Source organism: Copadichromis virginalis, linkage group LG1, assembly GCF_057382275.1.
Source record: "Copadichromis virginalis isolate Kocher_CV1m ecotype Utaka linkage group LG1, C_Virginalis_male_GT1.1, whole genome shotgun sequence".
NCBI lineage: Eukaryota > Metazoa > Chordata > Actinopteri > Cichliformes > Cichlidae > Copadichromis > Copadichromis virginalis.
This window is the reverse complement of record NC_140618.1, coordinates 20,630,100-20,653,892: the sequence shown is the minus strand read 5'-3', so window position 1 is coordinate 20,653,892 and position 23,793 is coordinate 20,630,100. Positions and strand designations below refer to the sequence as shown.

At 40.2% G+C, this 23,793-nt stretch overlaps 2 protein-coding genes across 5 annotated transcripts in view; one reads left to right on the top strand and one right to left on the bottom strand.

Moving 5' to 3' along the window:
• Positions 1–1,940: 1,940 nt before the first annotated feature.
• On the bottom strand, positions 1,941–6,970 carry LOC146718684 (ubiquitin carboxyl-terminal hydrolase 37-like). The gene is made up of 15 exons (XM_085450110.1): positions 6,911–6,970; positions 6,657–6,712; positions 6,285–6,357; positions 6,096–6,179; positions 5,372–5,427; positions 5,058–5,114; positions 4,826–4,957; positions 4,610–4,733; positions 4,373–4,524; positions 4,168–4,267; positions 3,951–4,027; positions 3,665–3,773; positions 2,973–3,030; positions 2,644–2,801; positions 1,941–2,557 (listed from the first exon to the last, which is right to left on the bottom strand). Exons 1-15 carry the CDS (start codon positions 6,935–6,937, stop codon positions 2,552–2,554), a joined length of 1,269 nt encoding a protein of 422 aa, XP_085306236.1. The 5' UTR covers positions 6,938–6,970; the 3' UTR covers positions 1,941–2,551.
• A 5,364-nt stretch (positions 6,971–12,334) lies between these two features.
• The window catches only part of nfat5b (nuclear factor of activated T cells 5b), a 42,815-nt gene continuing 31,356 nt past the window's right edge, over positions 12,335–23,793 (top strand). For all 4 annotated transcript variants that reach the window (XM_085453886.1, XM_085453878.1, XM_085453871.1 and 1 more), the window contains exon 1: positions 12,335–12,627. In XM_085453886.1, coding sequence (XP_085310012.1) covers positions 12,555–12,627 — 73 coding nt within the window. In that variant the 5' untranslated portion in view covers positions 12,335–12,554. The remainder of the gene's footprint in view (positions 12,628–23,793) is intronic.

The window sequence follows — 23,793 nt, the reverse complement described above, 5'->3', positions numbered from 1 at the left end:
ATTTGGGTTCTCAACACTGGGTGACTTTGATGGGAGTGAAAGCATCCTCACAACATAAATCACCACACTACCTGCTTTTGTTTCAGATTTTTTCTTTATCCTTGTTAACATGTTTGGGTACTGGGTTTACCTGTAATGCATTTTGTGCTCCAAAAGCTGTTATTTTGTGCAGCTGTGCTCCAAAAGCTGTTAGCATGACCTTTCTTATCATTAGATTGTGCCACACCAGCACCTGAGAGAAAAGCTTTGAGTTTGATTTTGTGTTTGTGTTTTGCAGGCACTCAGGAGAATAAGTCATGATGTTTCTTGTGCTTGTCATCTTAGTATCTCAGTGCTTGTCAATCACCAGTCAACAGTGTCACCACTGTGAACAACATCCTGCGACTGTTTGAGCCAAAACCTTCGAGAAGTCCCTGCAGCCGCTTCAAAACTCATCACTGAGCTCGATCTCTCTTTTAACACATTGGAGACAATAATGAAAGATGACTTTCTTTCATATGCTGCTTTGAGGGCTTTGTTTGTGAACAACAACAGAATCAAAACCATCCATGAAGAGACATTTCACCCGCTGATTAATTTGGAGAAACTGGACTTCCACAAACCAGTTGGAGACTTTGTCTTCTGGATGGTTTCAGAACCTGATTTCTCTCCACTATTTCAATTTTGGGAAACAAATATACAACACTGGGTCCAGGAAACCTTTTCCTGCCACTGAGGAGCTTGAAGACCCTCCATTTTTGAGGAGCTTTCCTTCAGTCTGTCAGTGAAAGGGATTTTTTTTTTAACCTTGAAACTGCCGTGACCCTGTCCAAAGACCAGCTGGCCGGGTCAGTCATGGATATTCACAAATACCCAATATTACTGGTGGAAAAGAAATATCGGGGGGAAATGCAAAGAGTAACAGCTGCGGTTAGCTGACGGCCATCATACCCCTTAAATCTGAACATTGATTGGTCGGGGTTTAGTAGCTCAATAGGACAGTATGTAGGCCTGCACACACCACCAACAGGGACACGTGGCGTTTGGGTTGCCCGTTCCAGCAATTCGCTACACAGAAGATAATAGCATTATGCAACTGGCCCTTTGATCAAATGATGAGAGCTGATAGTCAAATAGTGCGCCCTGACATAGCACTGACATTTCCACATGTTGTAACGAGTAGGGACAGACCACGTTTAGTGTGTCGAGAGCATAGAGCCGCTGTATCTGTGCGCACCACCATCTTGCATTTTTTGCATGTTTGGATGTGCACCGATGGTGTGCGTCCAGTGGTGTCAGCTGGTGAACCAGCTGGTCATTTAAAAACCGCCTTTATGCCCCTCACCATTAATGGAGGTGCCATTTGAGCGCATTGGCATGGACCTCATTTTATCGATGAGAAAAAGAAAGTCTTTAGTTCAGCTGTTGTTAACTGATCTTGACTTTGTTGATTAAACGTTGCAAACCTGCCTTCAGTGTGTCCTGTTCAGAGGCCATTTAGTACACCACAGCACAGTGAGTTTTTTGAGCTGATGAAGTTCAGCCAAAACAGGAAACATGCAGCAGGAGACAGTAACTTGTTAAAATGTTATAAAAGGTACAATTAAAGATTTTCACCCTACAGGGTTGTCAATGATCCAAGGATAAATGTCTAATTTGGTCAAAGTTTTATAAGCCATTTCTGGAGAGACTGCAGCGGAAATGTTGTCACTTTTGGACTTTGCTACCTGCAGCTAAACATTTGCAGCTAAATCATTTATTTAAAAGCAGAAGCTGCAACTGATCGAGGGAATATTTGTCTGAAAACTTAAACTGAACTCCAAGGGTACCATTGCTCCAGCTTACCATCTTTACCTGCGTGAATCAGTTTGTTGAACAATCTAAATGATTCAGAAACTTCTGTGACATCAACTTAACTAAGGCTCATTACAAATTTCACAAAACACTGCTGAATACTTTTAATATTTTTTTATTAATTATTTTTGTTTTGTTGTTATTTTGATTTTAATAAAACAAAATAACATAAAGAATTAAATAATTTCTTTGTTTTTTTTAATTTAATTTATTTTACAAGTAAATTAATAATATTAATAATAATAACAATAAAATTAGTGATGTCAGCGTTGACGTCATTAGTTAAAATGACGTTAACGCTGACAGCACTAATTTGTTGTTCCCAGAGAGCAAGCCAAACACTGGTCTAGTAAAGGACGATCTCTAGTAGTGGTGAACTACTAGTAGATTTCCGAATCTGATGTCTTTGTTTTTACATTCATCAGGTCCCAATCAACCCAAATGGCACAGAGAAATTAAAAATGCATGCCATGAAAGAGTTCAGGTCTTAGGATATTAAAAATGTCCCTGCTGATGAGACCAGTGAATGTGGGGCGACGGTGGCAAGAAAAAACTCCCTCCTGGAGGAAGAAATCTTGGGAGGACCAGGCTCTCTGGGAGGACCCTTCCTCCTGAGGGCAATACTTACCTCCAGTGTGCGATGGTGGGCTGGGACGACTGCTTTTCCTTCTCAGCATGATGACGACCTTAACTTCCTTCCTTCCTTCCATTTCCTGTTTCAGAACTGAGAATGAAGACAAAACTGGTTAACAAGGTAACAGGACATTTAAAAATTCTCTCACTTCAGGATGAGATGCTTTGCCTTCTTACGTTTCTCTTGTAAAACAGCATGTAGGCCGAGTGCTGCTGTTCCTCACAAACTGCAGATCCACTTGTGTGGAGCACCTGTGCGTCATTATAGGTGAGCCAGCGATCTGATGTAGAGTGCTGACTCTCCTCAGGATGGACAGAACTACAGATGTAGTGTCCTGAAATCACATTAAGACAAATGAATCCAACTTCTGGAAGTCAACCGATTCAAGCAAACAGTGATTTTGACTTAGTGCTTCTTAGAACATCAAAAGCTTTTGTGTGTGAGTCCTTCACTAAAAAATTTAGCAACTTTTCATTTTCTGTTTGTAACAAGTCTGTTGTTTTACCTGACTCTGTGCCTCCATAATGACTGATGACGCTGACAAGACTATAACAGCCACCACCCTGAGAAGGAACAAATCCAAAGAGTGTTAGTTTCACAAAGTCTCACATCAGAGCCATAATTAAGCGGATTTGCTGAGGCTACGTCCACACTAATGCGTTTTCGTTTGAAAACACATCGTTTTCTCTCCGCTTTGACCTCCCGTCCACACTGAGATGGCGTTTTCCTCAAGGAAAAACACAGCATCTTGAAAACGCTCTCGAAAACGCACACATTTCAAAACGGAGTTGTCCCGTCGCAGTGTGGACACTCGAAAACGCAGACTTTCTAAAACGATGACGCATTTTAGTCATGTGATGCAGTCATGTGAGCAATTAAACAAAGATAGCCGAGTGCATTATACAGCAGTTGTTTTGATTGCTCTCAACTTTGACAGCCCTAAAAAAGATTAATATCAGTTTGTACATGCTCCGGATAGCTTTTCTTCAAAAGTGAGAATTACTCACTGCGCAAAAGTGAGTAATTCTCACTCACTTTTGCGCATGCGCAGGATTGGAACGTAAGCATTTTCGGCCGTTTCAATGCAGACGCACAACTATTTGAAAATGACTGAAAACGCTAGTGTGGACACGGAGTTTTCAAATCTATCCGGGCTAGTGTGGACGTAGCCTGAGACGTTCTGCAGTCTGTTTTTACCTGATTGGATGGCACCACCAAGTCCCTCTGCAGCCTGACGGGGTCATCCACCTTCTGAATCTTGTAGGTTTGTGTAAAGCCAAACCTCTTCAGATGCAAGATCAGAACTCTGGCAGAAAAGAAAAAAAAAACACAAACAAGGTAGAAAATAAGAAGAATGAGTGTCAAACACAAACAGAAGATGGGAGAAAACGACTGCTCAAGTATTGTCTCGAAAAACTGATATTTGATGCGCCACAGTTTGGAAACCTGGTCAGTCGATCAATTCTGATGTGACCTTACTCACCTTGGCAGTGTATCAAAAGACGACTTCAGTTCTGAGGCCGTCCCTCCACAATCACAGCGAAATTCTATTTCTTGTTCCTGAACAACAGCACAGAGAAAACAGGCTTTATGGTAGAAAGAAATCTCAACATATGCACACACACATACGCACAAACACTAACAAAAAAGGTGTGTTAAGATCGCTGATACGACAACTCTATTGGAATTTGTGATCTTACCTTCAAGTATGTCTCTAACATGTTTATAATAGACCCCTCTGGAACAAGGTCAAGAGACAAGCTGGTGAAGTCCTCTTGCTGTGATGATTGGTGACCACAGCTACACATTTCAGGAGTAACGTAGTTAAAGTAAAGATCAGGTAGGTGGAAAAGAGGTATATGAAAATATTGCAACCAGCTCTGCGTTTCTGAAAGACAGGCCTACCTCTTGCATGTCCTCATGTTTTCCATTTTAAAAATGTGATGGTCTTCTACTGGGCAGGCATAACTTTGGCCCAGGAGAGCTGCGTTCCTCTCCAGGTGAGGTGCGAGCCTTTTGACCTCATCGAGGAACAATGTTAGGAATTCATGAGCGTCCTGCAAGAAAAGCAGAGAGATTTAAAACAGTACATCAAAATCAGATGGTAAAGCAAAAAACGAAATGTCCAAATAGCTGACGTACTTTCTGTGCACTGCCAGTGTATTCAGGAGCTTGATTGCTGAATGCCTTCTTAAAAGCTCTTAGGTGGTGATCTTTAAGGCCATAATCTGTTGACTCATGACAGTCCCTGACATCAATGAGCCTTCTGTAGAAAGGAAAGGGTAAACAGACATTTCTGCTGTTAGATCTCTTTGTTCTTCAGGTTTTTGAAGAAAGTAGAAGGTTGACGTAGCGCACCTTAAGAGCTGAGCTTCTGGATCTGTGCTCCACAAAACCTCCTGACGCCTGATGTCTCTTATGAACTCCTCAATGTTGAGGAGGCTCTGCAGGCAGGAGTTCATGTAGCAGGTGTTTCCGATGTTTGGAAACCTGACACACACGCACAACGTTTACAGTATCAGTGTAAAAGAATTCATTTTCTCCACTTTGACAAAGTGAGCTTTGGTCTTTGTGCACCACGTGTACTCACCCGAAGCAGTCTATAGTCCCAGTTTGACTTTCTATTTTTTTTCCACCGCATGCTACACTGCTCCAAAAAGGTAAAAACACAAACACAAAATTAGGAAAGATGTCAGGATGCTGAGCAGTGTATGTGCATGTATGCATGAGCTTTGAAGTTGAAACATTTTAACATATAAATAATAGACAAGACTAGAAGTAGTAAAAAAGATGGAAATACACAAGGTGGAAGAAAAACGCCAATAAAAGGGAAATAAAAGAGCTCCAACTAAACCACTGCTATAAATATCTCCAGCAGCATTAAAGAGTGGCACATTTCTTTACCTCTGATGAGACGTAGAAGGAATTTCCTTCTCTGCCACGTTTTGTTTGTGTAATTTCTGTTTAGAAACAAGAAAACCAACATCAGTAATGGCATAAAGCAAACATACCAAGGGAGTCTCTCCATGAAAAGTGTCCAGTTAGAAAATTTGGTATCATTTCATATTATTTATCACTTTAGTGAGCTGTCAGCTCATGAAGCAGATCTATAGGAATATCTTTAAATAAAATAAAAACAATTTATTCATGCTTTAAATCGAGTTTTAAAGTTTGTCCTATGAGATACAAAATCCTTCACTTGGTTCTGATCAAAATTCAGTTTTTACAGTTTTTACCTCTGTCAGTGCGCCCCAGGGTGGCTGTGGCTACAATGTAGCTTGCCATCACCAGTGTGTGAATGTGTGTGTGAATGGGTGGATGACTGGATATGTAAAGCGCTTTGGGGTCCTTAGGGACTAGTAAGGCGCTATATAAATACAGGCCATTTACCATTTACAGAAATCATCCATGAAGCTTCATTAAAAGCTTCAAAAATGCTTATTTACCATAAAAAATATTTAGAGAAACATCCTACAAGTCTCTTCGAACTTACCTTTCTGTGAAAAAAAAAAACGTTTAAACATCTTTGAACTTAATTTGAGGACATAGCTGTGTGCTAAATTGCTCTTAATTCTTCTCATTTAACTGTGATGAGTAAATGCTTGATGACTCTTTCCATAAAACATACCTTCCAGAATTTAAAAAGAAACCAGCGACACTTTTTTTGTGTCTTCACAGTGTTGCTCTCTGCCTCTGCATCGCTGTCCGTTTGCTGCAGAGGACGAACAAACGTTTATTAAAAAAGTAAAGTCACTTTAAATTAACAAGTGCAATTTAAAGAGAATGTGCATTTCATATGTTTTGTGTAAAAGCAAACCGAGGAACAGCAGAGGTGTCTCCATTTTCTCTTCTTCTTTTGACCATTTTCAGTAACAGAAGCATCCGGGATGCTGATGAGGACAAAAGTGTAAATGTTATTTTTCAAAGTGGAAATTTTTTAACAAGGAGTACATGCTGGAGATTGCAAATAAAAATTAATAACTGTAATGGAACAAAATCATGTATTTTGTACATTTACACTCTACATTTTCAAACGCTAATCTCTGAATCAATATAAATTATAGACAAGACTAGAAGTAGTAAAAAAGATGTAAATACAAAACACCAATAAAAGGGAAATAAAAGAGCTCCAACTAAACCACTGCTATAAATATCTCCAGCAGCATTAAAGAGTGGCGCATTTCTTTACCTCTGATGAGACGTAGAAGGAATTTCCTTCTCTGCCACGTTTTGTTTGTGTGATTTCTGTTTAGAAACAAGAAAACCAACATCAGTAATGGCATAAAACAAAGTATATGGTATGAAAATACAAAATCCTTCATTTGGATTCAAAATTCAGTTTTTACAGAAATCATCCAAGAAGCTTCCTTAAAAGTTTCAAAAATGCTTATTTACCATAAGAAAATATTCATAGAAATGTGCTGCGAGTCTCTTCAAACTTACCTTTCTGTGAAAAAGAAGTTTAAACATCTTTGGACTTGATGTGATCGCAGCGAAAATCTCCTCAGCTTTGCAAAAGTTCAACTGAAAACAAGCAGTCAAAGGTTGTATATTTATAAACTTTCAGCATAGAATGTTCATACCCTGAACAGCAAACATCATCATTATGATATATGGGGCTAATTTGCATATTTTGGAATGTATGCTCATTTGAACTGTATGGTACTCGTCTCCAAGCAACTGCTCCAAAAACAGGTCAAGTCAAGTGGCTTTTATTGTCATTTTAACCACGTGCAGTGCAGAGGTACTGTACAGAGTGAAATGAGACAGCGTTCCTCCGAGACCCTGGTGCTATATATGACATATACGGACAAACCCAAGACTACATAAAGTGCAGTGTGCATAAATGGCAAAAATAAACAAGACAAAACAGTGCAAAACGTGACAGAACAGGACAAAACAGACACAAGACAATGGAAATGTGCAAAATGCTGAGTATTGTGCAAAAGTAACTTGGTGTCTGTATGTATATGTATGAGTGTGAGATACTGCAGATAAGTGCTTGGTAGTGACATGTGTGAAGGTGTGCGTGTGCCAGTGCAGTCACTGAGTGTTCAGGGGTCTGACGGCTTGTGGGAAGAAACTTTTCCGTAGTTTGGTAGCGAGGGCCCGGATGTTCTGGGACCTCTTTCCAGAAGGCAGCAGGGTGAAGAGTGTGTTTGAAGGGTGTGTGGGGTCCTCCAGCAAGCGGGTGTTATAAGGAGGGGAGAGGGACTCCAATGATCTTCTCAGCTGCTCGATCCAATACGCTGCAGTTACCATACCAGACAGTGATGCAGCTACTTAGGATGCTCTCGTTAGTCCCACTGTAAAAGGTGGTGAGAATGGATGGTGGGAGATGGGCTTTCCTCAGCTTCTGCATGAAGTAGAGATGCTGCTGGGCCTTCTTGGTTATGGAGCTGGAGTTGAGGGAGCAGGAGTGGTTCTCCGCCAGGTGGACACCAAGAAATCTGGTGCTCTTGACGACCTCCACAGAGGATCCATTCATGTTAAGTGGGCAGTGATCCCACTGTGCTCTCCTGAAGTCAACAATCTCTTTTGTTTTGTCCACGTTCAGAGACAGGTTGTTGACTCTACACCTCTACAGATGGCCCGCAGTGCAACCCTTCAGCTTCCTAGTAGATGCACCTATATACAAATGTAAAGACTTAGGAGACTTACTTCTCGTCACAGAGTTGTAGCATTCACAAGATTTTCAGAAAACTTGACCTTTGAACTTGAGGTCAAGGTCACTGATATTCAAACTGACCCCAGAACTTTAGTAGATGCACCAATGGCATCAATTCAAAATCCTGCCCCTCGTTCTCAAATTATTGTCTTGACCAAGCTGAGTATACAATTATGAAACAATCATTTTCCATTTTTATTTCACTATCTGTAACTAAGACAAATAAACAGTATTTGGGACACAAGTCACTATTAAAGTGGTTAGCGAGACTCCACATCTGATAACAGGGACGTGCAGGGGGGGGGGGGGGGGGGCTAGAGGGGCTTGAGCACCCGCCCCTTTCCTGATGAGTACCCAAAGTGCCCTTTTGTTGAGGCAACTTTTAAATTTTTTTTATTTATTTATTATTTTTTTTATGTGTGTGTGCGTGCGGAGTCCTGTCTGTGCCCCTCAACAATAATATTTAACTATTAATCATAGTTTTGCTAAATAAAAGGATCTGGCTTGCATCAGTCACATGATCACATTTAACCAATGATCGCCCTCGACGGCAGAACGCGCTGGTTACGAGCCGGGAACGAGCTCACAAAGAGCACGCGCATTTTTTGCGGTCCGGAGCTGTAGGAGAAACACAAGTTAACTCAGAGACACAGACTGATGCGACAAAACCAGTAAGTAGGTGTACAGCGTACACTGTAGTGTGTAGCACACAGGAGTATCAGCTTATTACGTACACGTTGGTAAGCTGTCTTGTTGCAACTGACGAACTGAAACAAACGAGCGTGCTGTGTGTGCAACAGCGCGACAAACATTACCTGTCCTTTTATTAACTGCACAAGTAGTGCTGGTCATAGCTGCTGGCTACCTGTGTAAGGCTGTCATGGGTCTGTAGCTCTGTCACCGTTTTAGGGAACATATTTAGTTTTAAAGTAAGTTTCTGGGCATTTCCTGCCTTTCTGGAGGGATTATATTTCACTAAAAAACGATCTAATATGCATGTCCACATAATAATTATTATAATTATAATATATTAAAAAACACATGCTGTATTTTAAAGAACATACATTAAGAAGCAGATTATATTAGATTTATATTTTAAATAAGACAAAAGATTGTATCTCTACAGTTTAAAAATGTAATAAGCTTTGCCCTGCACAGAGTGGATAGTGAAACAAATGGAATCATCATAAATACATTATTTCATATTTATTACTTCCCCCTCCTCATTGCTTTATTATTGTAGCTCTAGTAATAAATAATAATGTAAGGATGCCCATAGTATATACAGTATTCTGAAGAAGGTCTAAAATGTCACTGTGTGTGCATGTGTGTGTTTTATGTATATAGATTTTTTTAAATTATTACTCATGATATAACATTGTGCAGAGATGGCTGGTAAGGACATGAGGAGGAAACAGCAGGAGCTGTGTGAGGCTACTAAAGGCAGGGCTATAACATTTTTCTGTCATCATTTTATTATAGATTAAGTGCAAGAGTTGTTAGGTGTGGATAATTAGATTATAGTTTATTGCAATAGCAAGTTGTGCCTTGTTCTCAGATAGACAGCAAGTGGAGAGTGATATATGAAATGATGGGAAGGAAGGGAGAAGAGAAGCAAAGAGTGATTCACAGGCAGAGCCGAGTTTATGTCACAGTTTTTCGTTGCCTTATGGTTCCAAGCGCTGTCACCAATCTTTGCATTTTGTTATTATCTCATGACACTTGTTTAATCAGCTACCATCTCTCCTGTGGACTTTTTAATGTCTACAGTCTCAGATCAACACAGCCCTGCCCTTCCCATATTAGATTCTTGATGAATGTGTGTTGTTGTTATTCAGCATGGTTCAATGTGCCCCTTTTTAACTTTGAGCACCCGCCCCTTTAAACCTCTCTGCACGTCCCTGTCTGATAACAGTATAACACACTGCTTATTTATATAAAATTGTCATCAATAAATGTGTTCAAAACAGAAGCTACACTGGCTTTAAAAGTTTTTGTTAACTCTGACTACCTGTCTGCTCTTACCTGTTTCTTTTGCTCTCTGCTGTCTTCATCCTCCATCCAACTCTACAGCTATTGTTAGGGATGACATGATGAAACTGAAGGGTGTCTGGGCACCAAAAAAAGAAAAGAAGAGAGATTGGATTAGGCTGCAGCTGGCGTGCCATTCTCTCACTTCAGGATGAGATGCTGTGTCTTCTTACGTTTCTCTTGTAAAACAGGATGTAGGCTGAGTGTTGCTGTTCCTCACAAGCTGCAGATCCAGTTGTGTGCAGCACCTGTGCGTCATTATAGGCGAGCCAAGGATCTGATGTAGAGTGTGGACTCTCCTCAGGATGGACAGAATTACAGATGCAGCAGCTGTTTCCGATGTATGGAAACCTGACACACAAACAAAAGTTTACAGTATCAGTGTAAAATAATTCATTTTGTCCAGGTTGAGAAGGTGAGCTTTGGCCAATCCCCACACCACCACTCTGTCATTACTCCTCTGTTCTTCAAGTTACAGAAAGCCAGCTTGTAAAGGGGGACCAAATACAATCATATTGATGCAATTTGTCTAATAAACCATAAGTCACTTTTTCGTAAGACGCCAACTTAGCCATTGTCTTTAGCCACTCTTCATAGGGAAGGGGGGTTCTTTTTCCGCCAATGTCTTAGCAGGACCCGTTTGGCTGTAGTAAGAGCCAAAATAATCCATCTTTTTGTATAACTAGAAAAATCTCCATCAGAAAGTTCTGTGGTTATACCAAGTATGGACAGTTTTGGTGAGATACCAAATCTCCTTTTTAAAACACTGAAAATTACCTCCATTATATTTTCCCACCAATCCCGAAGTGCCGAACAGCTCCATAAGATATGTAAAATCAAAGCATTTTGACCATCACATCTCCAACATTCGGCCGTAGAGGCCAGGTTCCATTTATACAATTGTTGCGGTGTTCGATGCCACCTATGGATTGTCTTAAGTTGAATAAATCTACTGCCTGTTTCTTTATACATAGTATTAACATTTTGAAAACATGAATCCCATTCAACTGAAGATATGTCCAATGCCATGTCCTGGGCCCAGTAGCCCTTAACTTTAAGGAGAGGGTCAGCTGACCGTTCTTGCAATAAGTGATAAATCTTAGAGGTAATGCCTTTACCCAAGGGTGATCTTGAGAGCAGGACTTCCATAGGGCTGCCCACAGGACAACTCAAAGGGGTTCCCAGCCACTTCGATAATGAACTACAGTATGGTGTTTTGTTGCTCGCTGTTTCTGTTCTTTTCTTGGATTTTGGGTTCCCCAAAACATTTCGCTTGCATTTCCATTATTAATCTATACTATTTTCTATTCATATGCTGTCTTAATTCTTTTACACACATTCATATTCTGCACATTCAGATTTTTTGCATAATGACTGAAACTAGCACCACCGAAGGAACAATGGGCTGGGAGGTCAGTTTCTTGATCATTAATATGCAAATTGTCATGACCATTGATCAACAACCACTGATCAAAGCTCAATGATCAAAGACCATGAGTACCATTCACAGAGAGTTGGGGAATGGCTGCAATCACAGCATTGTAAGACGGCGAAAGATGTACCCTCCTCGATTCAGAGATGGTCTTTCCCTAGTGTTTTGGGGTTTAAAATAAAATTAGACGTCTTTACAGTGTAGCTTACAAAATAAACGCATTCGTAGGTTATTGGAAAAGTATTATTTGAAAAGTTACAGTATTTAAATCCCATAATAAAGGGAATATTAATGGTAAATGGCCTGTATTTGTATAGCGCTTTTCTAGTCCCTAAGGACCCCAAAGCGCTTTACACAACCTGTCATCCACCCATTCACACACACATTCACACACTGGTGATGGCAAGCTACAATGTAGCCACAGCCACCCTGGGGCGCACTGACAGAGGCGAGGCTGCCGGACACTGGCGCCACCGGGCCCTCTGAAGTGTCTTGCCCAAGGACACAACGACCGAGACTGTCCAAGCCGGGGCTCGAACCGGCAACCTTCCGATTACAAGGCGAACTCCCAACTCTTGAATCTGCATATAAATAAAACGCTCGTGCCCCCCCATACCCCTCGTGTCTCTGGTAAGCTACTACACAACTCCCAACGATCTTACGTATCCCCGACGGCACTTTTTACGTGTTGCGTCACGGCTGTAGGCGTGACTATCCACGTGAGCCAGTGATCTCTGCTGGTCCGCTGACAACAAACATGCGTCGTTGGCAGCCCGAGGGGATACTCTACAGCAGAGTAGCGGCGGGGGCAGTTAACCAGCTCTAAGGACACTCTCACGCTAGTAGCGACCGCTGTCCCGTTCAAAGTTTTGGGGCTTTCTGTTCGGAGAAACAATCAAACGTTTTAGCGACGCTGTGTTTGACGGTGTCCGGTTTCCTCACACTGAGGGATTGCAATGCCCTCTGACTTTATCTCCCTTTTCAGCGGGGACCTCGACCTGAATTCACCCAGATCCTTGTACTCTAAAGGTAAACATTTTTTATTCACGTTCTCTCTCGCTTGTCACTCTCATTTGCCACTTTTCGGAGTTTACATGTGCGACTGACCGCCTGCCGCGTTTGGTCTAAGGGTTTAAACAAGTGTGTGCGTGGGTGTGTTTTTTGGAGGGGTTTTTTGTGCGGTGGCTGAACTCCCTCCTTCACTCTCATTCATCTGTAAACCATCTCTAAAACGCCTGCTCAAAATAACGTGAGGTACTGAATCTCTTATAGATAATTTATAGATATTTCCTGTGTGTACTGTGTCGTGGGATTGGCCCTTGAAGCAACGTGGAATGTTTTTTCAATTATTATTATCTTTTCTCAAAACTAAAGCCCTGGGCAGCTGCATGCACACCGGTCAGACCAGTTTACCAATTCCCTGGCAGCTGAAAAACGGTGATATCTATGTTCTGGGGGTTGTTTGAATAGGCCATCAGTGACCCCCGCCCCCCGAAGCACTACATATACAGGGCACTGCCCCCAAAGCAACGCTGTAATGGGATCATGGACATGAACTGTGAGAGCCTCATGCAAGCTTTTACATAGCATAGCCTAACTTAAATGAACTTAACTAGGTGTAAATTTAGAAAAACACAAAACAAAAACAGCGTCATTTTGTAGTACCCTGTTAATTACATGAATGAGTTTATCCATACAATAGGACACACATGTGGGAGCATGCTGCTTTGCATGATACTAGTGAGAAAAGTGGAAAAAATAAGTCTCCCAAAACTGTCATATGTAGAAATATCTTTTGGAAGCGATTTCATCCAACAGGGGGTGTGCAAAGCTAATATCAGTTTTTAAGGTTAAGAATAGTATGCTACCCTTTTCTCATAGCAGTGGGCTTCATTCATGCTCGTGCGGAAACTTTGCATCATTAAGAATCTTAATTGGAAATCTGTTGCCAGTTTTAACCTGAAAGTGTGAGTCGATAATGGGAAAATAATATAATTAGTAATTTAATTTATGGGTCTTTGTAAAACACAAAACCAAAATGCCATAATTCTGTAAATCAACAACTGATTTTCCTGGCAAACGCTGCTTTTACAATGATCTTAGACTGAAAAACATGTTCTTAAATAAACATGAAGGTCGTGGTGCAGAATTCAACGCTCAACTTTACTGCGGCTGATCATGAAGAGAAACGATCATGACTCAAGATAACATGCAATAATGACACATTGCCTGAAAGTATATTTATCATCTTTCTGTAGAAACGTTTTGCAATTTGCAATAAGTTGGAGAGAAAAAGTTGAAAAGTTGAAGCATTTAGGTTGTTTTAGAATGTCGCACTTCCATTGCAACCTCTGTCCAGAATTGTGAAATGCTTCCTCTTGTTATTTCAAATTGTCATGCTGTGGTTTTGGTTTGTGTCAAACTTTGAAACTATTACCCAAATGGATGCTCACAAATTGTGTTATATCATTTCGCTGGCTCAATCACTGGAAATGTGCAGCAATGAAGACCTTCTCTGCCTTTTCTCCCTGCCCTAGCATATTTACCAGAATATTAACATCTTTTTCATCAGCTGCTTTCCTAGATTCAGGAGTCCATTAATGTAGTAAACAAGTTTAACCCAGTATTGCTTTTATTTTACCAAATATGTGTTGCACTGGCTGCTCATATTAAACAGTACTAAAGTTTAACATGAAGGTCACCACATGGTCAAGTAATTGCTGTGAACCAATAACCCACATAGCAAGGAGGTCTGGCCTGGATCTTGTACCAAGCCGGTACTGCTGGCTGACTTCTGGCATGATATGACGTATGTCATCCAGATATGGGCCAGGCCTGGCATAGGTGGTACTGCCTATGTGATGGCATGCCACATCCGGCTCGATTGTGGTTTGGTTTATGTGGCCCAGGCCCATAGAAAACAGGTCTGGCCTGGATCTGGCATCAAGCTGGCACTTCTGACTGATTGGTGTCATGGCAGGGTGTATGTCAACCAGATGTGGGCCAGGTCTGGCAATGATGGCACTATTTATGTTCCTGTTTTCCTATTTTAGTTAAAAGACCCAAATGCCATGTTGCAATACTATACTGCTATGGTAGCCAACATTTCAAATGCAGGTTATTGAGTGTACACTTTATCCAAAACCTAGTGACGGTTTACTCATGTTTACCACCTACTGAGCGAAAGGTTAGTGGTTCAATCCCTGACTCCTCCAGTCTGCATGTCAAGAGTGTGAATGTAGTTAGGAAGCACTGAGTTTAGAGAAAGTGTGTAAATGTGGCATGTTGTATAAAGCATTTTGAGTAATCCAGGACATGAGAAAAGCGCTATGTAAGAATCAGTCCATTCACTGTCTGAACAGAGTTATGTTACTTTTGCACTGTTTTGCATGTTCTGGCACATGTTGTTATTATTTGGCTTGATTAAGGTTCGCATTCGGCTGACATCTGGGGCCATAGCTGAAACTGTTATGGGCCAGCAGTGAGTCTACAACTGGCCCGTGGCTGCACACAACTTACACATGGCCCACATACTGCAAAGAATGACGGCCCTTTGGTGGCCCAGATCAGGTTTGCCAGAGGTAGTCCACACATTGGCCAGCACAGGACCACCAGTGTGTCTGCAACTGGCCTTAGGCTGGCCCATGTGTGGGCCACCTCTGGCAAACCAGATCTGGGTCACCAAAGTCCCATCATTCTTTGCGGTATGTGGACCATGTGTAAGCACATTGTGTGGGCCAGATCCGGGACATACCAATTTCGCTATGTGGCAAAGTTCAAACTGCTCTAAATACTAATTTTTAAACAATTTCTTCTGTGACATAAGAGAAAAGTGATAATAAATATAGTAAAAATATTACAGTAAAAGCAACTTCAATGCTTTTGTAAGCGGCATTGATCATTCCCAGTAATGCTCAAGGATAATAAGATAACAATTTGTTTTTGCTGTCAATTATATAATTTAACTTTTTACTCCTAACTCTAGACCGTGAACTCTTATGCACCACATAAATCAGCTAAAACTCCTTTGAGATTAAGGCCAGTGGTAACTTGTTTTTAAACCTGTTAATCGCACAATTGTGTGTCGACACCATGGTCTGTTTAGTGGAGAAGCTGGGTTTCACTGTGTTGGGTATGGTCCTGATAAGGCCCACTCTTCCACAGTTGATTTTTTTTTTTTGGAAAGAAAGCCCCAGTTATCTTTTAACTCCTTCACATCAGCTTAAGTCGTACCCCAGCCCAGAAATAAAATATACTGTCGATCAGAATTTTTTGCTGTTTTTTTTATTTTTATTTTTTATTTTTTTTATAAATAGGTAATGCTCGTCTGTAAAATGCCTTTCTCACACAAGTGGTCACAAAGAGCTGTCCCCAAGATAGAGCAAGATGAGTAAGAAAATAAATGCCATTTAAAACAATAGAAAAGCTGCATTAAACAGCAAAACATGATGAGGAACATATTTTTAGCTTGCTGTTGCGACAGAGAATGTAAAGTAAATCCAATAAACAATAGCACTCAAGACAAGACTGTTTGCTATCTTTTACTGATGGAATGTAAGTTAATGCATGTAATAAAATGTCTCTCCACCAGTTTCACATTAAGTTGAAGAATGTTATGGGTTCTGCACTATCTATCCCAGTTAACAATTGTACGACCCTCAGATCTCGACATAGTTTTTTTCTCTCTCTTTTTTTTTTTTCTATTGACACGACCAAAGCCTGGTCAATCATTACCTTGCTGGTTGCACTGTGTATAAACCTGGGCTTAAATAGCACTCTATTAATATTGACTCTGCTGTGTTAAGCAAACTTAGCGGCATGCTCTTAGAAATATTTGACTCCCTTGAAAGCTCGTTGAGATCTGATGACGAAAGAAACAATATCATAGAGGGGAACCGTCTGAAAAAGAGCAGTGCATTAAGAGTTGGCGCTTTACTCTGAATGTTTCTGACGCAGACACGTCGCCATCTGTGGACTCTAATAAACTCCTGTATTTGGAGATGTAAATAAACTCATGAGTCAGTGGTCTTGGGAACTTAAGCTCATTGTGAACACGGTGAAACGCACAGTAAGGTAACTCACAATCTTCATCTTTTTTAACATCAACCCAGACCTGTTCGACGTACTTTAAACCGTCGCCCTTGTAGATATATATTTGTGTGTCAAGTTTGCCTGGTGTCATAATAAGATCACACATGACACCATACCAGCAATATGTTGATTACATGACATGGATTTCCTCCTCAGCTTTACAATATTCAACACAGCTTTGTGAGCACAATTTGCATTGCGTGCAATGAGTCCTGTGAAATGGGGAATGTCTACAAACTGCTTACTGGTAAAATCTCTTCACTTTTCGCTCATACCCCTCTTCCTCTGCCATTTATAAGTGCCTATCATAACTGTTTTCTATATCGGGCCTGCTGTATAATGTCCAGACTGACTCTGTCTCAAAGGACCTTAACATTTATTTTGACTGAAGGCCATTGAAGCTCCATTATGGCTCCTCGCCCCACAAAATTACTACTCCTGTAGTTATACTCTCTCTGAGGCCCAGCCATGTTGACAGAGCTAGTGGTGGTTTTTGTTTGTCTTTTGTGGCCTGGAAGTGTTTTATGATATTAATTGTTATGAACAAAGCTACATGCAGCTGGCAACTTGACTAATCTAAGGAAGAAGTAGATCAGAGTCGACTAGCGAAAGTGGAATGCAGACAGACGGGCATCTGGACTAATGGCATGTTCGGTCTTCTATCCCCCAGTGTCTCTGTTTAAACATGACATGGCTGTGCAACTGTTACTTTCTGCACATACTACCAAAGTAGCTGTAGTCTTGCTTTTAAAATAGAAGAAATGTAACACTATTATTAAAGTTGAGATCTGTTTTGTCTGGAGTAGTGAGCTGTTTAAGAGTTAGGGGAGATGGAGAACATTTAGTTTTTATGATCATCTTCAAGTAAAATACAATCTCCTATTGTAACATAAATCACAAATGCCAGTGCTCGATGCATTCATCTTCAGGGTTAACTGTTAATGAGCTCATTCACTGCTCCTAAAAAGCCATAAAGTAATTCAGATTACTCACATCTAAATGCGGCCCAAGTGTTCTCACTTACCTTCTTTGAAATCTCTTTGATCAATCATTAACACTAACCAAACTTCAATAAAAAGTCTAATCAGTGTCCGGTCAAAATATCGCCTCTTCTGGTATTTACTGCACACTGGTGACTTTGTTTTGGCTGCGGAAAATCAATATATGAGCTTTTTAACCAATCAGAGCACTTGAAGTTTATACTAAAGTGTCTTCTTGTGTGTGTGTGTGTGTGTGTGTGTGTGTGTGTGTGTGTGTGTGTGTGTGTGTGTGTGTGTGTGTGTGTGTGTGAGAGAGAGAGATTGTTGAGGTCAACTATTGAACTACTTTTTGCTATACGTATAGATCTCCAAAATCTCCTTTGTTGTATTGCAGTGAACACAAAAGCCGTGTTGAGATTTAATGCTTAAAAAAAAAAAGAGAAATATTTTACAAAAACGAGCACGTTTGTAATAATTAGCACTAGTATCACATTTGTGTCATACATATATAAAAAAATGTGTGTTCCCAAAGTTACAAATACCTTTTGTAGACATTGAAAAGTGTTCGTTTTTGAAACTGCAATTCGACAGCTTTGCGCGCACCTTTATAGATTTTACGACGTGTAATGAAGTTGCCGAAATCACGGAACTTATAAAGTATTATACGCGTCTTTTAAAGTTTTTCCGTTCTGCCAGAAACTGGCCTTTAATAAGTAATCAAGTAAAGATTCTTTGTCTCCTTGGCCTATTTTAGGTGAGCAGGTTAATTGTGTTCATGAATTGTTGCTCTCAGCAAGGAGATTATCTGCCAGACAGGTGTTGCTGTGCAGCAGGATAGCTCTGAGAAAAAAATACAGTAGTGGGTTACGAAGCGGAGCATTGCATTGTATTTGCCCCACTTAATTTTGTGTCCGTTACCATGTTTCAAAGAGTCCTGTCCACAGTACTGTCTGGTTTACCGCAGTTCAGGATTTCCAATGCAAAATAACAGGAATAGGACTCGAGCATAGCGCCTGAACGCTTCTGCTTGCACAGATCTTGGAGAATATTTCTCAACACTATTCTGTGAAAAGCCCAAAGCACCTGTGACATCTTACAGCCTGCCCTTGCGTTTCTGGCCCAAGGAAGATGATTCTGAACTAAGACATTAAATATTGAGTGCGGTGAATCTTGGCTTGCCGCACTGTTTCCATTGGCAGGTGACATGCGGCAGTTTAAGGTGTCAGAAACTCATAACTAGGCTGTAAGCGCAGTGTGTGTTATATTCTGGTTCAAAGTAAGAGGCTGTTAAATTGAATTCACACATTTATTCATTTATTTTTCTTTCTTTCCTGTTATTTCTAAATAAAAGCAAATGTACATGCAAGTTCCTATCAAGCCAGTCTGTGTTTGTGTATAAATACATAGTGGTCAGTTTACAATAATTAACAAATAATAAAATGATAAGACTTTATTGTCTAATTGTTAGACAAATAGCAACCCAAAACGTGTTTACTTTAGAGTATGGTGTTTTAAATGTATGCTGAAATCAGAAACCCGAACACGTACTTTGGGTAATCCGATATACTAACCTTACAACAAACCCCTTCTCCGTGGAGCTTATCATATTCCGTTTTTATTGAGACAGTGCCAGAGAGCTGTGGATTGAAATGGTCTTTAAGGATCGCTCTCCAAAGTGGTTTGATTGTCCTGCAGCAGTCGTCTTGCTGCGTTGTTGTTCTGACCACTGTTACTGCACCATGTTGGTTAAGTGAATGATGCTTTTATTAGTTAGCTGTATTTAGCATATATCATTCCATCAGTTTTCATCTAATGCAATACCAGTTGGCAGTGAGACATTAAACGTAGTGCTATTGAAACATGATAACATGCACAAAGGACCTGTTGACTAACTTCATGTATGTGTTCACACATGGTTGCTGGCACGTATATTTAGGGTTGGGCTTTTTCTTTCAGGCAGTTTCACACAGTACATAGTAGTATCTTGTGTTGTTCTAAGCCCCTATGGATTTCTACATTTTAACCAAAGCTGCATAAATACATCAAATTGAAATTGCCACCTTCCCCCCCCCCCTTTTGTCCTTCATGCTGTTTGGGCTTGATTGAGACTGCACATGTGGCTCTCTTTTGAGACTTTGAACTGCATCCATGGTTTTATTTTCCTGCAGATCCAGAGCCAGAGCTAAGGCAATTTTCCTTCAGTGCTGAGTCAGTTTAATCACATCTGTAGCCGTTTGTTAATATCCTGGCACAAAATGAAATGAAAGGTGAATCTGAGGCTGTGTTAAGGTCTGCAAGCCAGTTCAAGTAGAAGAAACGTTACTTGGTTATGAACATATGATATATTCTCTTAGCTTTTTATAGCTTTTTTTCTTTCTTTTTTCCCCTCCCCGGCAGGTACAGAATAGCTGCTGTCATCTAGCTTCAAAATCCTGTTGTAGGTTTGTTAAGCCTGTAAGGGATTTTTTTTCTCCCTCTTACGTTTGACACATTTTGTCACAGATCTGAGTTTCCTCACACAAAAAGGTATTTCATAACATTCAGTAATGACGAATTCTTTGTCACAAAGTGCTCAAGTGATCCACCTCGCAAGCCAGCAGTTGTGGTATGCCAGTATCCTGAGTATCCTGAGTCATCTGGCTTCCCCAGCAGACCGGCAGGTAATTTGTGCTGGAATGAACTGGAGCATTGATGTCCCCCTGTATCCTGTCATTGATTGTATCCTTGCTTGTTCTTGTTGTTGTGCACTCTCACTTGGCCCACATTCAGTCCAGCGAAGCCAAGAATATACCTTTTACGCCACACAGATGCATGCGCAGGGTTTAAAGTAGCGTCTGCACAAACACAACAAGTTGGAGTGCATGCAAACATCTGCACGGAGACTCGTCTTCACCCTCTGATAACACTGTTTGCATTAGACAAGAACCCTGACCAAAAGTATCAGCTTTTCCCCCCCTTCTCCTGCCTGGCAACCACCAGTTGTGAACGCCTGCTGTGAAATCAATTGCTATAGTCCCAGTCTCGCAGGCCTAAAGACCACAAGGGAAAAATCTGTCTTTGGTTTGGTCACACTTTTTCAAGTTTCACTACCACTTAGTGGTTAGTTAGCAAGTGTTTGCTGTAGTGCATTGACTTTGTCTGCAATGTGCTGTCAATCAAAGCAATCAGAAGGAGGTTTTTGATGTAGCAACCTCTTTGTCGTTTGTTGCTAGGTGAAACTGTTACCAGTCTTCAGGAAACCCTTGCTTACTGGTTGGGGCATACACATTTTTCCCTAGACACTGATGGGTCTCCAGACCTGTGTGACCTTACCAAACAGTTTTTCCTTTTGTACTCTGACATTGAAAACATTTTTTAAACTTTGGCATTATTTTTATTTTGTCTGGTTTACCGCAGCAATTTTGCCCTCAGCTTTAAACCCCACATTGTTCCACAAAATTCAAAGAGTTAAAGATGTGCTTTACCTTTTATTGAGTTTTTTTAAACTAAATCTGATTATAAAAGTATAATGATGGTATTGTATAGACGTTGCCTGATGCAAAATAAACCTGTACTTAGGTTGGATAATCATTAATCGTGTCAGTTTTTTATGATAACATCAAATCTTAAATATCTAGAGCGTGACATCTGGTCACAAGGCTGCTAACTGCATTTTTTTTCAAAACATTCGGTAGCTATTTAAGTCACTGCTTATCTGCTTGATTGCATTATGGTCTTTTTAACCTTGAGGTGCCCTGCCATAGTTTCTTGTTAAATCAAAGGTCAGGTTCATTTATTAGTTTGGCACAGTTTTTTTGTTTTGTTTTGTTTCTTTGTTTTTTGATGAGTCAAATACCAGTTCATTAGAAGAAAAAAACTGTTCATTTCTCACCATATCAACAAGCCACAGCTTGCTTGAACAATGAGCAACAGAAATATGAGTCTGCATCTTTTTTCTCCTCTTCAGTGAGTGAAGGTGCAGACTTAAGTGTGCAGTCTGACGTAAACCTGTTTGAGCACGTGGGGCAGAGTAGTAAGCATGCTATTTGGGAGGAATTTTTGCCTTAGGTGTCAACAGAAATTACATAAAGAGGGCTTCTAGATCAAAAGCTGTTGTTGGGTGCCAATCTTTGCATGTCCAGACAACTACACTAACATGCAGACTTCAAATTTGAACACAAGTTCCAATATTCCAATATCACCCCTTGTTTTTGTTTTTCAGTTAGTGGCCTAAACCCTGCCAGAGCAAACTGCATTTTGCGATAGAGGAGTTTGATTAGTCTTTGCCATTCTGTTGTGACTTTTGCCTGACAACTCATTCTCAATCCTTATTCGGAAGTAAATCTTCCTATATAAGTGGTAAAGTTATAGGCTTAGTCTACAGGCTGTCTCACAACAGTTTGTCAATAGAAATCTTGAAAATATTACAAAGAAGTAAAATCTACAACACAAGGATAAGAATTCAAAGCAGTTATTGTTCTGAAAAACATTGGTATTAGGAGCTAGTCCTACATTCTGGACTTTTTCAGTGTAGATTTAGTGCACCTCAAGACCTTCCCAGTGAACTTTAAATGTTGTCTCAGTGCCAGATTTTTTTTTTTAAATGTTTATTTCCCCCTTCTTATCATTAGAGTCAACAGCTTTCATCAGAAATCAGCCCACAGAGTTTCCAAAACTAGACCTTTGTGATACTACAAGCTATTTTTGCGTAATGTTATATACTGACGTGCAGTGGCTAATGGAGATTTATTCGCATCTTTGAATCATTATCTCCATCATTTGCTCACAGATGCTGATTTTATGATGTGCATACATACTTTATATTAATTATGAAATGAGTTGTTGCATTAAAAAGTCTCAGGGTAGTCCAGGATAGTATTATATTAAAAAGACTCGGAAGGTCTTGCTGATAGTGACTGTTCCAGTCTAAGAAGCTAGGGTGCTGTCCCCCCCCCCCCCCCCTTTTTTTTAAACACCCTTGTAGGGCTGTTTGATATAACGATTTATATCGGATGACGATATAAAAACGTCTATTGTTTCATTTTACGCTAACGTTTGTTTTGTGGTGTCGCAAAATAAACTGTTTACGGTAATATTTTTTCATCGTTTTGATGGTCACTGTATTAATTTCTTAAAGTTCTCTCTTTCTCTTACATTTAATATAACCACACTACAGATGGACAAGTGCCTGTTTTTATGCGTTGTCGTTAGCAACAATGACGGTAAAACCATCGCGTGTCCGCTTGTTTATTTTCCAAATAAACCTTTCACAACAAAGCTCAAGATCCTGTTGAGACTTTTCAAAATAAACTGAATCGCGTGAAAGAGCAGATTATTTACGGATGAGAAGCAAAAAAGAGCCGTCAGGTGCTAAAAAATAAACCTTAGACTAAAGCGTTAGAACAGGCTTTTCCCCGCAGCACGCCGTGTAATAAATATTTCCAAAGAAAACGGCGGCCCTTACAACTTATGTCTAAAAATGTATAGTTTCATACATCGTCAGAAATCCCTGTTTTACCACATCGTGTGTGTGTGTGTGTGTGTGTGTGTGTGTTCTGATTCACTGGAAATGGGGACTTGGAAAACTTCTCATCAGCAGTTAGACATGAATTCGCTGGAAATTTTATGGTTTGATCTTTTTTTTTCTTCTTTTTTTTTAAAGTAATTATTTTCTGCGACATTGCAGATAAAACACGTTTTTCTTTTTTTTTTTTGAAGGGTGAAAAAAAAGAGGTTGATATACAGACATGCAGTTTCTACAGGAGTATATACCATCACTCTCTGATAAGTTTACTTCGTATGTTACAGCCGGCTCATAAAGAATATGAATAAAATTTCATTTCCAGCATTTTCTCGGCTAGTGTTTGCACTTTTAGTATTTTAATTCAGGTGATGGCACATGGGCCACACACTTAGGTTGCAAAGGGGTGCATATGTGATATGTAAAATCGAGTACTCAGCAATGTAATCTGCCTTTGTAAACTTTTATGAGCGAATGGGCTGTTCTAAAGAGCACACTGAATTTGAGCATGGTACTGAAATAGGATGCCACCATTGAAATAAGTCAGTTTGTGAAATCTATTCCCTCGTAGGTAGTCCACGATGAACCACAATGTAAGTGATTGCAAACCATGGCAACTCGGCC